The sequence below is a fragment of the Scyliorhinus torazame genome, chromosome 1 (assembly GCF_047496885.1).
Source record: "Scyliorhinus torazame isolate Kashiwa2021f chromosome 1, sScyTor2.1, whole genome shotgun sequence".
NCBI classification, from domain to species: Eukaryota; Metazoa; Chordata; class Chondrichthyes; order Carcharhiniformes; family Scyliorhinidae; genus Scyliorhinus; species Scyliorhinus torazame.
In genome coordinates, this window is record NC_092707.1 from 110,212,462 (window position 1) to 110,230,621 (window position 18,160).

The following is an 18,160-nucleotide window of genomic DNA, read 5'->3' on the forward strand; positions in this document are numbered from 1 at the left end:
ACTCTAGTTTAGTCTGGTATTGTCGCTTGGCGTCCCTGATGGCTTTGCGCAGGTCATACCTAAATTTCTTGGAAAGGTCCAGGTCGTCTGTTTTGAACGCCTCAGACTTGGTCTTCAGTAGGAGTGAATCTCCCGGTTAAACCATGGTTTCCAGTTGGGGAAAGCTCGTACTACCTTCTTTGGCATGCAATCTTCTACATACTTGCTGATGAGGTCTGTGACGGTGGTGGCATACTCATTTAGGTTGGCCACTGAGTTCTTGAATATGGACCAGTCCACTGACTCCAAGCAGTCGCATAGGAGCTCTTCCGTTCCTTCGGACCAACATTGCACAATCTTCTTAACCGGATTCTCCCGCTTAAGTTTCTGCTTATATGCCGGGAGGAGTACCGTCTTGTGGTCTGATTTTCAAAGTGCAAAATACTTTACAAATTCCTCTGGAACAAAGTTATTTACAATGTATATGCAAACTTAGCAGAATTTCTGAACAAGGAAGTTCCCACAAATTATAATGTAATGAATGAACAGTTAATATATTTTGACTGGTGTTCTTGAAGGGTGGAATGTTGGTAAAGACTCTGAAAGGCTCCATGCTCTCTTTCAAACAGTGCCAAAGAGTCTTCATGCTCAAACCTTTGCAAATTTAAACTTCCATCTACATTGTTTACAATGCCACATATCTCGGGTGTCATTGGCAAATGAGGCCACATGGGAATTAATTTTCATTCTACAAACTAAGCGAAATGGCTAGCGGGAATGTCGATGTGGTTAATCCATGCGATTTTCCACTTTTCAGGTCATAAATTAGGCATCAATGAGGAGCTGGACAAATGGCGGAATGGGCAGGGATTCATCTGCCCCGTCGTTACTGCACCCACACAGACATTCACTCCCTGCAGGCCAGCTGTGTGAAGTTCTGCTTGTCAATGGTGCCAAAAGGGACAAAACGCTCCACGGTTCAGCGAGGCCTGTCTGGGGATTTTCCTCTAGGCCATCCATGACGGGAGGTCCTCTTTCCTCTGGATGGGAGGAGGAGATCCTACCACCCGACTATCTATGCTTTCAATGACCTAGACAATGCTGAGGACAGTAATGCTATGAAAGCAATGTTTTGGCACATCTCCTGAGTGCTCAGCAGGATCTATTGAGGGATGTAGTTGGCATTCACTTCTGTGTTAATACTGACCGGGCCAAGTCTCTCCCAAATGACAAGGCAATGCAGGACATAGACTTGGTTCGCTTCCGAATGCAGGGTCATGAGCGATTGTAAATAACCGAACGATGGTCTGGCTGAGCCTCTCCCCGTGAGGACCATTGGACATAACTCACAGTTTTGGGTGCATGCTGTAAATTGCAGCTGTGTGTGGATGCTGTAGAGTAATTTGCAGCTTTGGGTGTATGCCGTAGAGGAACAGGTCACTGTGTCCTGATGTCCGATGGCATATTGGGGCTCAGTAGCAAGATGAGGCCCATCTATGAGAGCTGGTGTTTGTTGAGGTAGTGCTGCCTGAATGCTGTTCCTTTGAGATGGTCAAGCGCTAACCAATGACAAATGTTTTTGTGTTCGTACCACTTTCCAAGTTGTTATCTTACTGGCACTGCAATGGAAATTCAACCACTTGAAGGATGTGGTGCCCACTGACTTGTTAACACAAGGGTAGAAAGGATTCCACAGAACTTCCGGTGGCGGCTATGAGGTGAACAGAAGCACACAAGGTGGCTCGCACCTGGGGATTTGGATTTGCCCTTTCTGCCCGGTTATCGGGTGATTTTTGGGAAGAAATTGGTACAGTTCGACAGAATTAATTCTCCTCTGGTGAGTGATGTCTGATGGGTACAACGTAAGTCATAGGTCGGGCAAGGGATCTTTGGCTGATTCAGAAGACTCTCGAGCCTAGTAGGGGAGAAAATGGCAGAGGTCTCTCTAGCGTCATTGCCCCCTCAGTGGAGACTGAGAAATTGGTGGACTACTTGTCGGGGAATTTAGAAAACAGCGACAAGCGGTTCCTGAGGATCTGATGAAGGCGATTGAGGGGGTTGTGGCACCTATTCGTACGACCCTGGACAGGTTTGATTCACGGGTGAAGGTACAGGAACGATAACGAAGAAGGTGGAGGAGGCACTTACTGATCACAGAGATCGGATTGTCTTTCTGGAGGCAGAGATGGCGTGCTGGCAGAGGAGCAAAAGGCGTTAAAGGTCAAGGTTGATGACCTAGAGAATCGCTCCAGACGGCAGAATTTAAGAATTGCTAGGCTGCCTGAGGGTCTGGAAGGCACAAGCGCCACTAATTACATTTCTAAGATGTTTGAAATTTGTTGGGGGGGGGGGGGGGGGGGGGGGTCTTGTCGACCCCTCCTGAGTTGGACCAGACCCATTGGTCACTGAGATGGAAGCCCAGATTGGGGAGCAACCACAGGCGATCATAGTCCGTTCCATCGGTACTTGGATAAGTGGGTCCTGAGGTGGGCAAAGGAAATCAAGAGTGTAAATGGGAGAGCCATCCCATCAGAATACATCAGGATGTCGGGACAGAGTTGGCAAAGAGGTGTGCGGCATTTAATACTGCCAAGGCGGCACTCCACAAGAGCAACGTATGTTTTGCGATAGTGTACCCGGCTCGTCTCTGGGTTTCCTTCAGAGACAGAGACTACTATTTTGATGTGCCAGAGGAGGTGAATGACTTTGTTAAGAAACACAGATGGGGGGGAAACTAAAGAAGTGTTTGAGAATTATGGTCTTGCTTGCTTGGTCATTCTCGAGTTCTTCTGTATTTGTATTTTTGTGTGGGATGGTTGTAAAGTGGTGAAGGGCATATTATGGGACTTGTTGGTGGGGTCTGTATTTGGGTGAATTTGGGGATTGTTTACTGTATTGTTGGAACTGTCTGGGGAAGGGATTTGAGTGTGGTTCCGTGCTTTCTTCCGACAAGGTTTGGTATTTAAGTTGGATATGGGTTGGGGGAGCTATTTGTTGATCCATTGTATGAAAGACTTTGATTTTTACCCTAGCTGGGGGTCACCCTGCCAGCAGTTTTGCTAGTTAACGGAAGCAGAGTGGGGAGATGGCTGCAGCTGGCTTCCTATGGGGGTGAGTTTTCTTTTGATTCTGAAGGTAACTAGCGTAGGTTTTTTGCATTTACTTTGCTGGGGTTGGGGAAAGGGGGGGGTTCTTGGTGAGTTGTTTGTCTGGTGTCTGGGGGGGGGGGGGGGAGTGGCAGGGCAGAGTTGGGGGTTAGGTTGCTGATGGTCTAGGTTCATTTGATTTTGAGTTGGCTTGATGGGAGATGGTGGCCATCTTGGGTGGGCCTGGAGCTGGTTGGGACACTGCTGGATTGCCTCACAGAGGAGATATGGTTGATCCCGGGTGTAGCAATATATGGTTGTTTTGTAATTCACCGACTGACCACTAGGAGTCTCACTAGTGTATAAGTGAATGTTAGTCAGCTGACCCCTCAGACTGGCTGGAGGAAGCAAAAGAGGGAGCTTGCATGCGCATGATTTTGCTGTTGTTCATCTGTTATCTTGTATATAGTTTATTCCCTGTTACTGTTAACAAATCGTTAATAACTTTAACTACAAGTGTTCTTGTAATGAATCACGCATCCAACAAGAACATTACACTGGGGAGGTCGAGGGCACATAGGGATAAATCTGGGAAGATGGAGAGACAGAGGCTGGTGGATTTCATCCTTGAGGTGGACTGCCAATAACCGAATGCCCCAACCCCAGAGCTTTTGGCAGAGAGAAATAAATTACAGATGGATTTCATGTTACTGTCATCAGGGGAGGCGGTGAATCAACTTTGCCGCTCAAGGGGATATTTTAGGGGCAGCACGGTGGCTCAGTGGGTTAGCCCTGCAGCCTCACGGCGCCGAGGTCCCAGGTTCGATCCCGGCTCTGGTCACTGTCCGTGTGGAGTTTGCACATTCTCCCCGTGTTTGCGTGGGGTTCGCCCCCACAACCCAAAGATGTGCAGACTAGGTGGATTGGCCACGCTAAATTGCCCCTTAATTGGAAAAAATGAATTGGGTACACTAAATTTAAAAAATAAAAATAAATAAAAGGGGGGACATTTTAGGAGTATGAGCAGATGGGCAGCACGGTAGCACAGTGGGCAGCACGGTAGCACAAATAGCACTGTGGCTTTACAGCGCCAGGGTCCCAGGTTCGATTCCCCGCTGGGTCACTGGCTGTGCGGAGTCTGCACGTTCTCCCAGTGTCTGCGTGGGTTTCCTCCGGTTTCCTCCCACAGTACAAAGATGTGCAGGTTAGTTGGATTGGCCATGATAAATTGTCCTTAGTGACCAAAAAAAAGGTTAGAAGGGTTTATTGGGTTACGGAGATAGGGTGGAAGTGAGGCCTTAAGTGGGTCGGTGCAGGCTCAATGGGCCGAATGGCCTCCTTCTGCACTCTATGTTTTGTTCTATCTGTTTGCAGGCTTCTTCCTAGGAGATAGTTCAGCTGAGGGACTCGGGTGGTGGGTTGGTTTCCTCCCCTGAGAAGGTCAATGAGGTGTTTGAGACCTCCAACTCTCCCCTTCCCCTCTCATATTCCCCTCAGGACCTGTCTCCATCTCACTGCTTCCTGTTAGTCTTTCCACCCGTACACCGACTTGGCATTTGTGATACAAACACCCGATATCTTGCTGTAACGTTCTTAAAGGTAGGCAAAGCAACATCTACTGACCTCCAATTCGTGGATGAAGTAAAGCTCAACAGGTATGCACCACATGTCATGAAACATACTATTCTAATTATCTGCTGGCAGAGCACTTAATTTGGGGGGAGAATGTAATTTTGGCAAAGTGACCTTTTTTTAAAAAAAAAAATATTTTTATTCTCCTTTTTCACATTTTCTCCCAAATTTACACCCAACAATAAACGACAATCAGTACGAATGCAATGTCAACCCCCACATCAATAACAACGATCCCATCCTCCCACAAAACCCCCAAATATTAGTCCGCATGTTAACAAATGACAAAAAGGAGCCAGGAATCACCCATAGTCACCATTAACACACATAGATCCCCTCCCCACAACCTCCCAGCAACACCCCCAATGTTCGATGTAATCCAATTCTCGAAAGTACATAATGAATAACATCCATGAATTGTAGAACCCCTCCATCCTTCCTGTAGAAGGGACTTTAATTGGCAGATTAGTTGCCTCAATACCCTGTATTCATTCTAACCAGCTGCTTGCCTATATTTCATGGAAATAGGCACTTGGCAAAGCATGATGAATATTTAGTCTTATTTCAGTCAAGAGTTTTGTATGAAATAGTCAGAAGGTCATACAATGTAAACAAGCATACAGCTGCACATTGTTTTGCTGGCAGCATACAATTATTATTTTTCTTTGGCAAGGAACCCAAGGCCTGTTATTAAAATCTAACTCCGGCCTGCTCGGTTTTCTGTCTCTTGCTAATCTAAAGAATGCTTTCTGTCCTAGATATTGCTTACTGTATCAAATAAATTGCCTGCCTTTACCTCTGTAAAGCGGGGACAATTGGTATGTCTGTGGTCTCTCCAACCCCCCCACGAACTTCGTGTTTAATTAAAGGACCTTTGGCGAAAACACGAAGTGCTGGCTTATAATTTCTTCGACACTTCCCCTCAGTTCACATTTGACCTTCTCAAGAGTCAAGAATTCCAGCAGGTCCCCCTGCCACGCAGGGTTGGGGGCGTAGGTGGCAGGGAGCAGGTGGGTGAGGCCGAAGGCTGGTTGCACACGACGTCAATGTAAATGAGGAAGCAGACAACAGCCATCTTGAATGGCCCGAGAGCAAGGGCAGGCTCAAGCGAACAGGGTGAATATGGCTGACCCCACAAGAACGGGAAGGGTGGGATCACAATAGCTACAATTAACTTGAGAGGCCTCAATGGGCCGGTAAAAATATCCAGAGTCCTCGCCCATCTCAAAAGCCCGAGGGTGGATGTAGCCTTCCAATAAGAGACGCATAAGAGACGCTTCTAAGAGGGAAGAACTGACTGCGGGTAAGGAAGGGCTGGGTAGGACAAATGTTTCATATTTGTTTCGACACCAGGGCAAGGGAGATGGTCATGTTAGTTAGCAGGACTGTAGCATTCACAGCGATGAATACAGCTACGGACCCAGGGGTAAATATATACATCCTGAATTGGGACAACACAGAGTTCGTCAAGAAAACTATGGCTGAAATACCTGACCTAGACACCGCGGACTCATGATGAGGGTTGACTTTAATTGCGTGCAAGACCCCAAAATGGACAGATCCAACTCCAGGGAGAGAGCCAAAACAGGAATGGTTTGAGAGCTAAACACCGTTATGGAGCAGATGGGGAGGGGGAGTAGACCCATGGAGGTTCAACCACCTGAGAGAAAAGAGTTCTCCTTCTCCTTCCACATGCACTAGGCTGGCTCACCGATAGACTTTTACATCATTGGGAAAATAGTGCTTCAAGGAGTAGTGAGCAGTAGTGAGGGCTGAATACTCCTCGATCATAATCTGTGACCACGTGCCTTATTATAAAATTGGAGAAGAACTGGATCCAACCATGGAGGCTGGATACATAGCTCCACCAGTCACGGGTGCTCCGGTTTCCTCCCACAGTCCAAAGATGTGCAGGTTAGGTGGATTGGCCAAGCTAAATTGCCCCCTTAGTGTGCAATGGTGGGTGGGATTACTGGGTTACGGGGATCGGGTGGAGTTGTGGGTTTCAGTCGGGTGCTTTCTCAAGGGCCAGTGTTGAGCCGATGGGCCGAATGGCCTCTTTCTGCACTGTAAATTTTATGATTCTATGAATTGGAGCCTCTCCAGCCTGGTGGAGGAGGCAAAGAGGGACCTACAAAGATAGGAGTTGCTCCCCCTCTTGTAGCGGGAAAGATACAGACGATCTAAATGAACATGTTGCCCAGGTTCCTCTTCATATTTAGATCACTTCCGATCTTCATCTCCAAATCCTTCTTCACCAGGGTTGATCAGCTAATTGTGGCCTTGTTTGGGGGCAGAAGGCCTTAGGGTATGAAAAGCCATCTTGCAGAGAGGGTGACATGTGGGAGGCCTGGCTCTGCCAAACCTGCTATTCTACCACTGAGCGGCAGATGCAGAGAGGCTGAGGGGGTGGCTGAAGGAGCCGGAGGCGGAATGGGTCCAAATGGAGGAGGCCTCCTGCACAGGGATATCTTTCCGGGCACAGACCGGCTCCCCACTCCTGGCTCCCCACCACACACACACTCTGGTGGTCGTAGCTACATTAAAAACCTGTAACCAGTTCAGGCGCCACCTCAAACCTGGTGATATCTTTATGCAGCCCCCATCTGCAACAACCATACGTTTGTCCCGGCGAAGATAGATGCCACATTTAGGGCTTGGAAGAAGGACAGAAGGATCCGGAGGGTGAAGAACATGTACTTGGACAATAGGAGAGCGACGCTGGGGGATATGTCGGAGAAGCTCCAACTCCTGAAGGGGAATAAGCTTCGGTACTTGCAGCTGCACGACTTTCTCCGTAAGGAGACCAAGACATTCCCCCAGTTATCCGTACGCACGCTTCTAGAACAAATGGTAGTGCTGGACTGGCTGTGTGAAGACAAATGTGGGGACATACACGGACGACTCAAAGAAGAGATCAGGACGCCACTGGATGATACGCAACGGACATGGTGGAGGAACTGGGCGTGGAGATAGGGGGAGGACTCTGGATTGAGGCGCTGCACAGGGTCAACTCCACCTCCTCGTGTGCAAGGCTAAGCCTGGTGCAGCTCAAGGTGACGGATGAGCGGATTCTTCCCAGAGGTGGAGGACAAGTGCGAGCAGTGTCAGGAGGGCCCGGTCAACCATACCCACATATTCTGGTCCTGCCCCAGACTCAACGAGTTCTGGATAGCCTTCTTCGAGGCCATGCTCAGGGTTGTGGGGGTTAAGATGGAGCCATGTCGATTTGTGGCGGCTTTGGGGTGTCCGAGCAGCCAGAGCTGAGAAAGGGGCAGACGCCCTGGCCTTCGCCTCTCTGATCGCCTTGTGGAAACTTCTGCTGGGGTGCAAGTCAGCAGCACCCCCCCCCCCCCCCAGGGCCTCGAATTGGCTCTCAGACCTGGCTGAATTCCTAAAGCCTGAAAAGAAAAAATTCTCAATCAGGGGTCCGAGGAGAGATACCACACACAAGGAGAAAGTTTGTCAACCTCTTTGAGGACCTATTCATAGCCAGCAACTAGGGAGGAGGAGGGGGGGGGGTCAGACTGGAGGGGATTGAGGACATGGGAGGGAGCTGCTGAGAATAATGGGGAATACGCACTTGACACCGGGGGGGGGGGGGGGGGGTGCCTACGCCAGGATGGACAAAGGCCCCTCTCACATGTAAGAAATCGAGGAAGCAGTACAGCAAGCTTATCACTCTCAAAACCGTAGGGTATAACATAACTCTCCCAATCTCTATAATTATAAATACAACATTCCTTGTAGGTATACCATTGTAAATAAGGAAACGCGACTGTAGGGACTAGGGTCACAGATGTTGTGACAACCTGTAAATAATATGCCATTTTGATTGTTGTTGTTTACTCTTTTTTCTCGGCTTGCTCGGTCTTGTGTAAAGTTTGATATTGTGATAAAACTCCAATAAAAATATTTTTCCAAAAAAATAATATTTTGAATTGTCACAATGCAGTAAAACTAATTCATTTTAAGGTTCTAGATAGCTCAAGTATCAAAAATGACTTTTCAGATCCCCTTACTAATTTTAACTTTTTAAACTATGCTAATTTTCCGGTCACAGGACTCAAGGCTTTTACAGCAAACCATTAAAGCAGCCATTACATTTCCACATCAAAAACTGAAAACTTAAATACTCAGGGTGAAACTAATAGAGTTGGAAATAATTTGTAATGACAAAAATTAGAAACTGTTAAGTAACATTTCGTAACCTAACCATTCAAGCTTCCTGTCATTGGCAGTTCCAAATATGAGTTAAAAGAAAATGCAGGTTAAACTAATAACCGTGCAAATGCTGAGAGAATCTGGGGCATGGATTTTACGCTTCCCCCACCAGTAGTTTTGAAGGTGCAGGGCCACATGAAATCCAGCATATGGCCTACCTGCCTGCCCGGACCTGTCTGAAATTGTATGGGGGACGATGACGATGTGTCAGGCAGCAAGCTGTCCTTGAGCCTACTGAAGCCTTTGTAGGCTCCCTGAACACATTGGATGCACCCCCTCTCAAAGATCACTACCTTCCTTTAACCCTCTCCCCTAGTCTCTTGTACCTGGCCCTGCTACTCACCTCTTCAAAACTCTGAACTTGCATTGACTCCTTGGCGTTGTGGGACTGCCTGACATCCCAGAAAGTACCAACTTTCCCGATGGTGCTGGTGGGACTACAGAGCTGCCGGCCAACCTGATTGGCCGATAACTCTCTAAGGCCAGACTTCCTCCTGAGACAGGCCCCCAATGCCTCGGAAAATCCACCCCTGGATTTCTACTTGACGCACTAAATCTTTCAAAGAATCACACTTTTGTGATCGTCTTACCTGAATCTGTCCTTTCCCCATGATTTTATCAGTAATTTCAGCATCTTCTTTGGTGAGTTTTGTTTTGTTGTAGCATTTTTCATAACATAGAATTCTTAGAGTCTGAGATCCTTCCAGTTCTATCTCAAATTCCTGCAAAAAGAAAATCATAACAGTTAAAGCTGAGGTTTGGAAGGTGGAAGTGAGTAAACGGTTCCTACTATTTTCCTATTCAAATCATATGTTCACCACAATTTTATTTGATGTTCTAGTGGAAATATCAATTTTCATGTCATCATGGTGTTGAACTGGGTTGCATTGTTGCTAGACCATCGGTGACATTACTGACAGAGCGGACTCATGGTAAAAATAAATGGGGTACCAATTTCATCTCCATTTGATGACAATATGACCTAAGAAACAAACTTGCTGGCTTTGAAAACTGCACTCTTTGCAATTAAGGAAAAACACAAAATGTGGAAGGTTCCCATAATAATCAATGGGTTCACTCCGTGAACAGCGGAGTCATGCAGAACAAGAATATCCCAGGGTTGTTGCTGAGTTTCTGCACAATTGGAATAATGGCAGGTAAGCTACAATTTGCCTCCAAGGGACTTCTGGGTCAATGTTTGTACTATTCACTGCTCACCTGTGTTGAATGATATGATTATGCTCAGCTTCTGTGATTAAATAGCTCCTGGCATTTCATGTCAAGGTTAACCCATGAATAATGGCTACTTGGCCAAGGAATGGGATGTTGACTGGCACTGACAAATTCTGCCCTAGCAACAGCTCAACACCTTTTGTTTCGTTGTTTGATGGATTGCGGTGATTGCCGGCATTGGTTGCCAAAGCATTTGTCCATGAGAAGATGGTTGTCTTCTTGAATCACCACAGTTTAGTGGCTTAGGTAACTCATAGTGAAGTTCGGAAAGGACTTCCAGGATTTTGACCCAGCAACAGTGAAGGAACAGTGATATTGTTCGAAGTTGGAGAGGAACTTGCAAGTAGGGGTGCTCCCGTGTTCCCGCCGCACTTGTCCCTCAGGTGATAGAGGCTATGGGTTTGGAAGGTTTTGAACAAGGCTTGACAAGTTGCTGCAGTGCATCTTGTAAGTAGTACACAATGATACCACTGTGCGTTGTTGTTGAGGAACTGAATGTTTAAGGTGGTGGATGGGGTGCCAATTAACTCGGCTGATTTGTCCTGGATAATGTCGAGCACCTTGAGCATTATATGAGCTGCACTTATCCAGGCAAGTGGGGAGTATTCCATCACGCTCCTGACCTGTGCCTTGAAGATATGGATCAGGTGAGTTACTCTCCACAGAATTCTCAGCCTCATACGTGCTCTTGGAGCCACAATATTAAAAAGCACTGTTCCCTATAACTGTGATTTCTCTTGACCATGAATGCGTGGGCCAGTGTATGTGTGTGTGTATATACTTGAGTGAGTGCTGAGTGAGTGATGTAGCATTTAGACATCCAGGGTGAATGCATGAATAAATAATCCTCCTTATTTAACCCATAAAAACTTTCTGCAGTTATTTAAACTCTGGAAGCTAGGAAACACACAAGTCTCTCTCTCTAACACGACACTGATTATGAACGGTAAAGGAAAGGGTACAAAGATTTCAGTTCTCAGCCAATCCTTGTTCGTAACACTGTCGTTTAAGTTAATGAAACCAGAGCATTAAACAATTGAAGGGAGTAATTCAATCATGATAATAGTAAATGTTCAAAATACAACTCGGTCTATGAAGCTTTTTATCTTCCTTTATTTCTGGCTGATTTGTTGTCCTGTATTTACCTCTTTTTACTTCTAGTGCTTCCCTACTGCTGTTTTGGTTTAAGGTTGACTGGTGCAAACTGGTCAGGTGCCAGCATTTTTATACTCCCCTTTTTTCCCTGACCCACGTCGATTGAAGGCACTGACTTCCTTTTGAGATACCATTGCAAGGTTCTTGCCATCAGTCACTGGAAAATTCATATATGTTTATAAAGATTTTGTATCTACAGGAATCATAACACTTCAAGTCATAAAAAGTAAAAATATTTCAAGTAATATATAAAAAGTTGCATTAGCGCTTTCTTTAAATCTCCTTCTTGTAACATTGTACAGGCGAAGGAAAAGTACATTTTAAAGTCAAGGTACACATTATATGTCTGCGAATATAATGGGAAGAATAAGCCTGAAAAAGACAAATAGGACCATGAAGGATGATTTTTAAACTGGTTTTCTTCATTCAGCACAATCTCCTTATCCAAATATGGTCTTACTATTCACAATATCACTCCTGGTCAAAAAAGCAAAAGCCCATGAGATACAGGATAATGTGAGAAATTGGATCCAAAGTTGGCTTAGTAAAAGGAAACAAAGGGTAATGGACGATGGTTCCACTTGCAAATGGAAAGTTGTTTCACTGCATTCCTTAGGTTTTGGTGTTGAGATCCCTGCTATTTGTTTTATATATTAATGATTTGGATTTGGACTTGAACGTGGGACCACGATTGGGAAATTTGTAGACGACACAAAAGTTGGATAGTGTAAATGATAGCTGTAAGCTCCAAAGTTATAGAGATGGAGTGGACAGGTAATTGACAGATGCAGTTCAACTCTGAAAAGTGTACGGTAATGCGTTTAAGGTCGTCAAACGGGGATGCACAATAAAAATTTACTGAGGGGTTGAAGTGTAAGATCTTGGCTTGCAAGTGCATAGGTCCCGAAAGGTAGCAGTACAGGTAGATAAGGTTGTAAGAAGGCATATGGAATGCTCTCCTTCATTGGCAAGGATATATAATACTAAAGTAGTGATATAATGATGGTACTATGCAAGACACTGGTGAGGCCACAATTCGAGTATTGTGCGCAGTTTTGGTCACCACATTACAGGAAGGACGTAATTGCTCTGGGAGAGAGTGCAGAGAAGATTTACTACAATGTTGCCAGCGCTGGAGAATTGTAGCTTCAAGGAAAAATTGGAGAGGTCTATTGCATTCGTTGCTCCCAATGTGGTCTACCAGACATTGGAGTTGCTAAACGTAGACTGAGTGACCGCTTTGCAGAACACCTTCGGTCCATTCTCAAGCAGGACCCAGACTTTACTGCGGTTTGCCATTTTAACCCACCGTCCTGCTTTGATGTCTGGCCATAGCCTGCTGCAATGTTCCAGTGAAGCCCAACACAAACTGGAAAAACAGCACCTCATCTTCTGATTAGGCACGTTGCAGCTTTTTGGATTTAACATTCAAGTTCAACAATTTCTGACTGTGAACTCTCTCCTCCACCTTCATCCCATATTTATTTCTATCAATTTATTTTCATTTCTTCCATCAATCTGTTTTTCCCCCACCACTGTCCCCCCAGCCCATTGTGCCATCTGTTCCCTGTACCTAGTTGCCCTTTGACACACTGCTTACCTTTGTTCTGCCATTAACCATTATGATCTCTTAATGTGACACTATCAGAACCCTTCTTAGTCATTATCACTACCATCTACATTACCTTTGTCATTTTGTCCATGACATCTTTGTCTATTTCCACTTATCCTTGGCCCTCTATCCAGCCCCACTGATCCACGCATCCCCCCCTCCCCCATATCAACAGTATAAATCTCATCCTATTTTCGGTTCTCTCTAGCTGTGACAAAGAGTCATCCAGACATGAAACGTTAGTTTTGTTCTCTCTCCACAGAGGCTGTCAGACCTTCTGAGATTGTTCAGCATTTTCTGTTTTAGTTGGAGAGTTTGGGGTTGTACGTGGATCTGTACCTCGAATGCTGTAAACTGCAGGGCTATGGGTCGTGTGCAGGAAGATGGGATTAGAAAGAGCATCTGGGTGCCTACGGGTTTTGAAAAATCATTAATTTACAGGATGTGGGCGTCACTGGTTAGGTCAGAATTTATTGCCCATCCCTAGTTGCCCTTCAGAAGGTGGTGGTGAGTTACCTTCTTGAACCGCTGCAGTCCTTCAGGTGTAGATACACCCACTATGCTGTTAGCGATGGAGTTCCAGGATTTTGCCCCAGTTACAGTGACGGAATGGCGATATATTTCCAAGTCAAGGTGGTGAGTGACTTTTACATAGATTACATAGAACATACAGTGCAGAAGGAGGCCATTCGGCCCATCGAGTCTGCACCGACCCACATTAATCCCTCACTTCCACCTTATCCCCGCAACCCAATAACCCCTCCCAACCCTTATGGACACTACGGGTAATTTAGCATGGCCAATCCACCTAACCTGCACGTCTTTTGGACTGTGGGAGGAAACCGGAGCACCCGGAGGAAACCCACGCGGACACGGGGAGAACGTGCAAACTCCGCACAGACAGTGACCCAGCGGGGAATCGAACTTGGGACCCTGGCGCTGTGAAGCCACAGTGCTAATCACTTGTGCTACCGTGCTGCCCTACTTGAAGATGAACCTCCATATTGTGTGGTTCCTAGGTATCTGCTGCTCTTGTCCTTCTACAAGGTAGTGGTCGTGGGTTTGGAAGGTAGTCTAATCTACCATGACGAGTTACTGCAATGTATCTTGTAGATGGTACATACGGCTGCTACTGTTCATCAATGGTGGAGGGTTTGAATGTTTGTGGAAAGGGGAGCAATCAAGCTGGCTGCCTTATCCAAGATGGTGTCTCCAACCACCACAACCATCTTGAGTGTTGTTGGAACTGCACTCATCCAGGCAAGTGGAGAGTATTCCACTACACTCCTGACTTGTGCCTCATGGGTGGTGTTCAGGCTTTTGTGGGGGGGGGGTCAGTTGGTTTTGTAGCCTTTGACCTGCCCTGGTAGTCACAGTATTAATATGGCTAGTCCAGTTCAGTCTCTGATCAATTGTAAACCCCAGGATGTTGATTGTGGAGGATTCAGCAATGGCAATGCCATTGAATGTCAAGGGGCAATGGCTAGATCTTCTCTTGTAGAAGATGGTCATTGCCCGGCACTTGTGTGGCACGAATGGAACTTGCCACTTGTCAACCCAAGTCCTGCTGCATTTGGACATGGACTGCTTCATTATCTGAGGAGTCGCGAATGGTGCTGAACATTGTGCAATCAATGCTGTTATCAGACTCCTAAACGACCCTCTCATAGACTGATGGACTGATCTGATCTCTTCACATATCTTCTCTACTGAGTAGTACTACGCCCCTGTATGCTTCACCCAATGCCTGTGTCTATGTATTTACATTGTGTATTTTATGTTGCCCTATTATGTATTTTATTTTCATGCACGGAATGATCTGTTTGAGCTGTACGCAGAACAATACTTTTCACTGTACCTCGGCACATGTGCCAATAAACAAATCTATTCCAATCCAGTCATTGCCAAGTATCCCCACTTCTGACCTTATGATGGAAGGGAGGTCATTGGTGAAGCAGCTGAAGATGGTTGAGCCTAGGACACGACCATGAGGAATCCTGCATGATGTTGTGGAACTGAGATGATTGACCTCCAACTATCTTCCTTTGTGCCAGGTATGACTCCAACCAGCAAAGAATTTCCCCTCCTGATTCCCATTGACTCCAGTTTAGCTCTGGCTGCTTGATGCCATACTCGGTTAAATGCTGCCTTGATGTCAAGGGCAGTCACTCTCACCTTGGTCGGCATGGACAAGATGGGCCAAATGACCCCTTCTATGCTGTATCATTTCTATGGTACCCCATTTCTCTTTTCAATTTTCAGAAAGAACCTGGGTGTCCCCTCCCATCACCAAGACCTGTACATTGTTCCAAAAAAACAAATTATTCATACAAAAGTGCTGGAAATTTGATCACTGGAGGGAGAGGAAAGCAGAATGGACAATGGTCAGTCACAAGAGCCTCGTCTAATTTTAACCCTCCCTAGCCTAGATGCACTGAATACAATTGCAGAGAGTCAATGACTGTGATGTGCTGACACAAAACAGACCCAGGGTTCAATCCACATAGTACGTTTTCTAAGCTGTCAATTTGGGAGCTTCTGAGTTGTCAGACCAACCACTGCACTGAATCGCAGTCTTATCAGACAGCATTAGTTCAGCAAACGGTAGGTAAATTCTCCAGGGAACATGCAGATTGGAACACAATGTTTCCTCACTGTGAGGCAGCGAAAACTCAAAAGATGAATGGTCCTATTTCCCAATCAAGCATTAGAAAGACAGTCACAAAGTTAATACTATCGGAGAGCAGGTTACCAGCCTGTCTTCCAGCCTGGAAAACAGAATAAAACTGCATAAATGCCACTGCAGTCAGATGGTATAGTAGGTTAATATGAACAAGGGTCCAAGATGTGCAGCATGAAAACCCACCTCATTCCAGTTTGGTTCCATTGTATCCCTGTAGACTCTCGTCTTTGCCTTGTTAACAAAGTAGCCAAATGAATCTACTTCTAATGTACAGTACAAATCTGTTCAAAAACAGGAGAAACAAATGTATAGGTAATAACTTTGTGAGACATCTAGATAAGAAGCTCTGCATGTTAAAATGAAAAAAATACATAGCCGGTGGAATGAGCTGCAGAAACTAGAGCCAAGCAAGTCTGGCCCAACAATTCTCTTTTTGCCTATTCTACAGTACAACATCATACACCATCCTCTCTTGCTGTCAAACAGCTAACTCCTCGGGGAAAATAAAAGCCTGTCACCAATTTCAGTAGTCTCGGAATTTTCTCTTCAACTGCCTGCAGCAATTGCACAAGTTCCAAAGACAATGGCTGTCCAAACCCATTAGTAGATGCAATTACCTAATTCAATTTCTCTCTCCACCATGTAATGCAGTGTTCTAAGGCCATAGAAAGAGGATTGCACAGGATTGGAACAGCCTATTGATAGTCACTGAACCAGTCTTTAAAAGCAAAAGGTTTAAATCATATTGTATTTCTATCATCCTTCCAACCCTAGATTCCAACGGTTTACATATCACTTGACGGCCACGCCTTATTATGCATAGTTGGTTGAGCCCAGACTCCCATTAGTTTGTTGAACAAGCTGTACACAAGGGAGTTGTTGATCAACTGACAGCTTTTTTTCTTCGATTTATTTTGTCAATGACTCAACGTCTACTCACACACGATGGAAAGGTGTAAAATGCTTGAGGTTTCTGCTATTGATACTTTAAACATCTGGTCGAGGGATACGTTAATGAAGTTGTGGTCACAGCAGCGTTTTAAGAAAATTATGAATGGCTGTTTTTAGGGGCGACACGGTGGCGTAGTAGTTAGCACTGCTGCCTCGCCACGCCGAGGACCCGGGTTTGATCTCGGCCTCGGGTCACTGTCTGAGTGGAGTTTGCACAATTTCCCGTGTCTGGTGGGTCTCACCCCTACAATCCAAAAAAGATGTGCAGGGTATGTGATTTGGCCATGCTAAATTGCCCCATAATTGGTACAAAAATGAATTGGGTACTCTAAATTTTTTTTAAAAAATGAATGGCTGTTTCTAAGCTTTTCTCCACATGCCATAGTTACTATAGGGTTCTATACAGAGTATATACGGGGTGAATGGTCATGCAAGTGCTAGGTATTGGCGTAGAAAATATGAGGGGCCCTTGGGGCGGGTGGAAAGGCAGGGTAAGACCGTTTAAAGATATCCTGCAAAAGACTCCTGCAGCTAGACTATTGTTTACGATTCCCTTAGGTGCCGTGAACCACAAGTCATGAAGAAACTGGCCTTCTCCTACAAACATTAGGAGGGGAAGTTGGTGTCTTGCTTCAAGTGGAGCCGGGCAAGTTGGAAATGCAGGTTGCAGGCTCACAACAAGTAATTAGGAAGACAAGCTATAGCAGGTATAGCAAGCAATTAAGAAAAAAATGGAACGTTGGCCTTTAATAATAATAATAATAATAATAATAATAATAATCGCTTATTGTCACGAGTAGGCTTCAATGAAGTTAGTGTGAAAAGCCCCTAGTCGCCACATTCCGCCGCCTGTTCGGGGAGGCCAGTGCGGGAATTGAACCTGTGCTGCTGCCCTGTTCTGCATTACAAGCCAGCTGTTTAGCCCACTGTGCTAAACCAGCCCCCGTTTTATAAAGGGTTTGGAGTACAAGAATAAGGAAGTCTTGCTGTAATTGTACAGTGCTTTAGTGAGGCCACATCAGGAATACTGTGTCCAGTTTTGGTCTCTACATTTAACAAGAGATAGACTTACATTGGAGGTGGTACAGACAAGGTTCACTAGATTGGTCCCTGGGATGAGAGGGTTGTCCAATGAGAGGCCGAGTAAATTGGGTATATATTCTCTGGAATTTAGACAAATGCAAAGTGATCTCATTGAAACATTCAAGATTCTGGGATTGTCATGGTAGATATTGAGATAGGGATTCTAAAACATGGGGGAAGAGTCGAAGGATAAAGGGGCATTATGTAGGACTGTGATGATGAGAATGTTTTTCACGCAAAGGGTTGTAAATCTTAGGAATTCTCTACTTCAGAGCGTTGTGGATGCACCATTATTGAAGATACTTAAACTGTGAATAACAGACATTTGATTCTATGGAATCAAGGGATATGAGGAGCGGGTGGAAAAGTAGAGTTAAAGCTGAAGATCAGCCATCATCATACTAAATGGCGGAGCAGGCTCGATGGGCTGTATGGTCTATTCCTGCTCTATTTCTTATGTTTTCACGTTATTTCTTGTGTTCTTATGGAAGGGGAAAGATTTGAACATCTTCTTTGGTGATT

The 18,160-nt window shown here is 45.5% G+C and overlaps 1 protein-coding gene across 1 annotated transcript in view; it reads right to left on the minus strand.

Moving 5' to 3' along the window:
* Window positions 1-18,160, minus strand: part of LOC140410916 (breakpoint cluster region protein) — a 464,596-nt gene that overhangs the window by 148,464 nt on the left and 297,972 nt on the right. Inside the window, exons 15-16 of the mRNA XM_072499748.1 lie at window positions 15,788-15,885; window positions 9,512-9,643 (exon numbers count right to left, since the gene is read on the minus strand). Of these exons, the coding sequence (XP_072355849.1) occupies window positions 9,512-9,643; window positions 15,788-15,885 (230 nt within the window). The remainder of the gene's footprint in view (window positions 1-9,511; window positions 9,644-15,787; window positions 15,886-18,160) is intronic.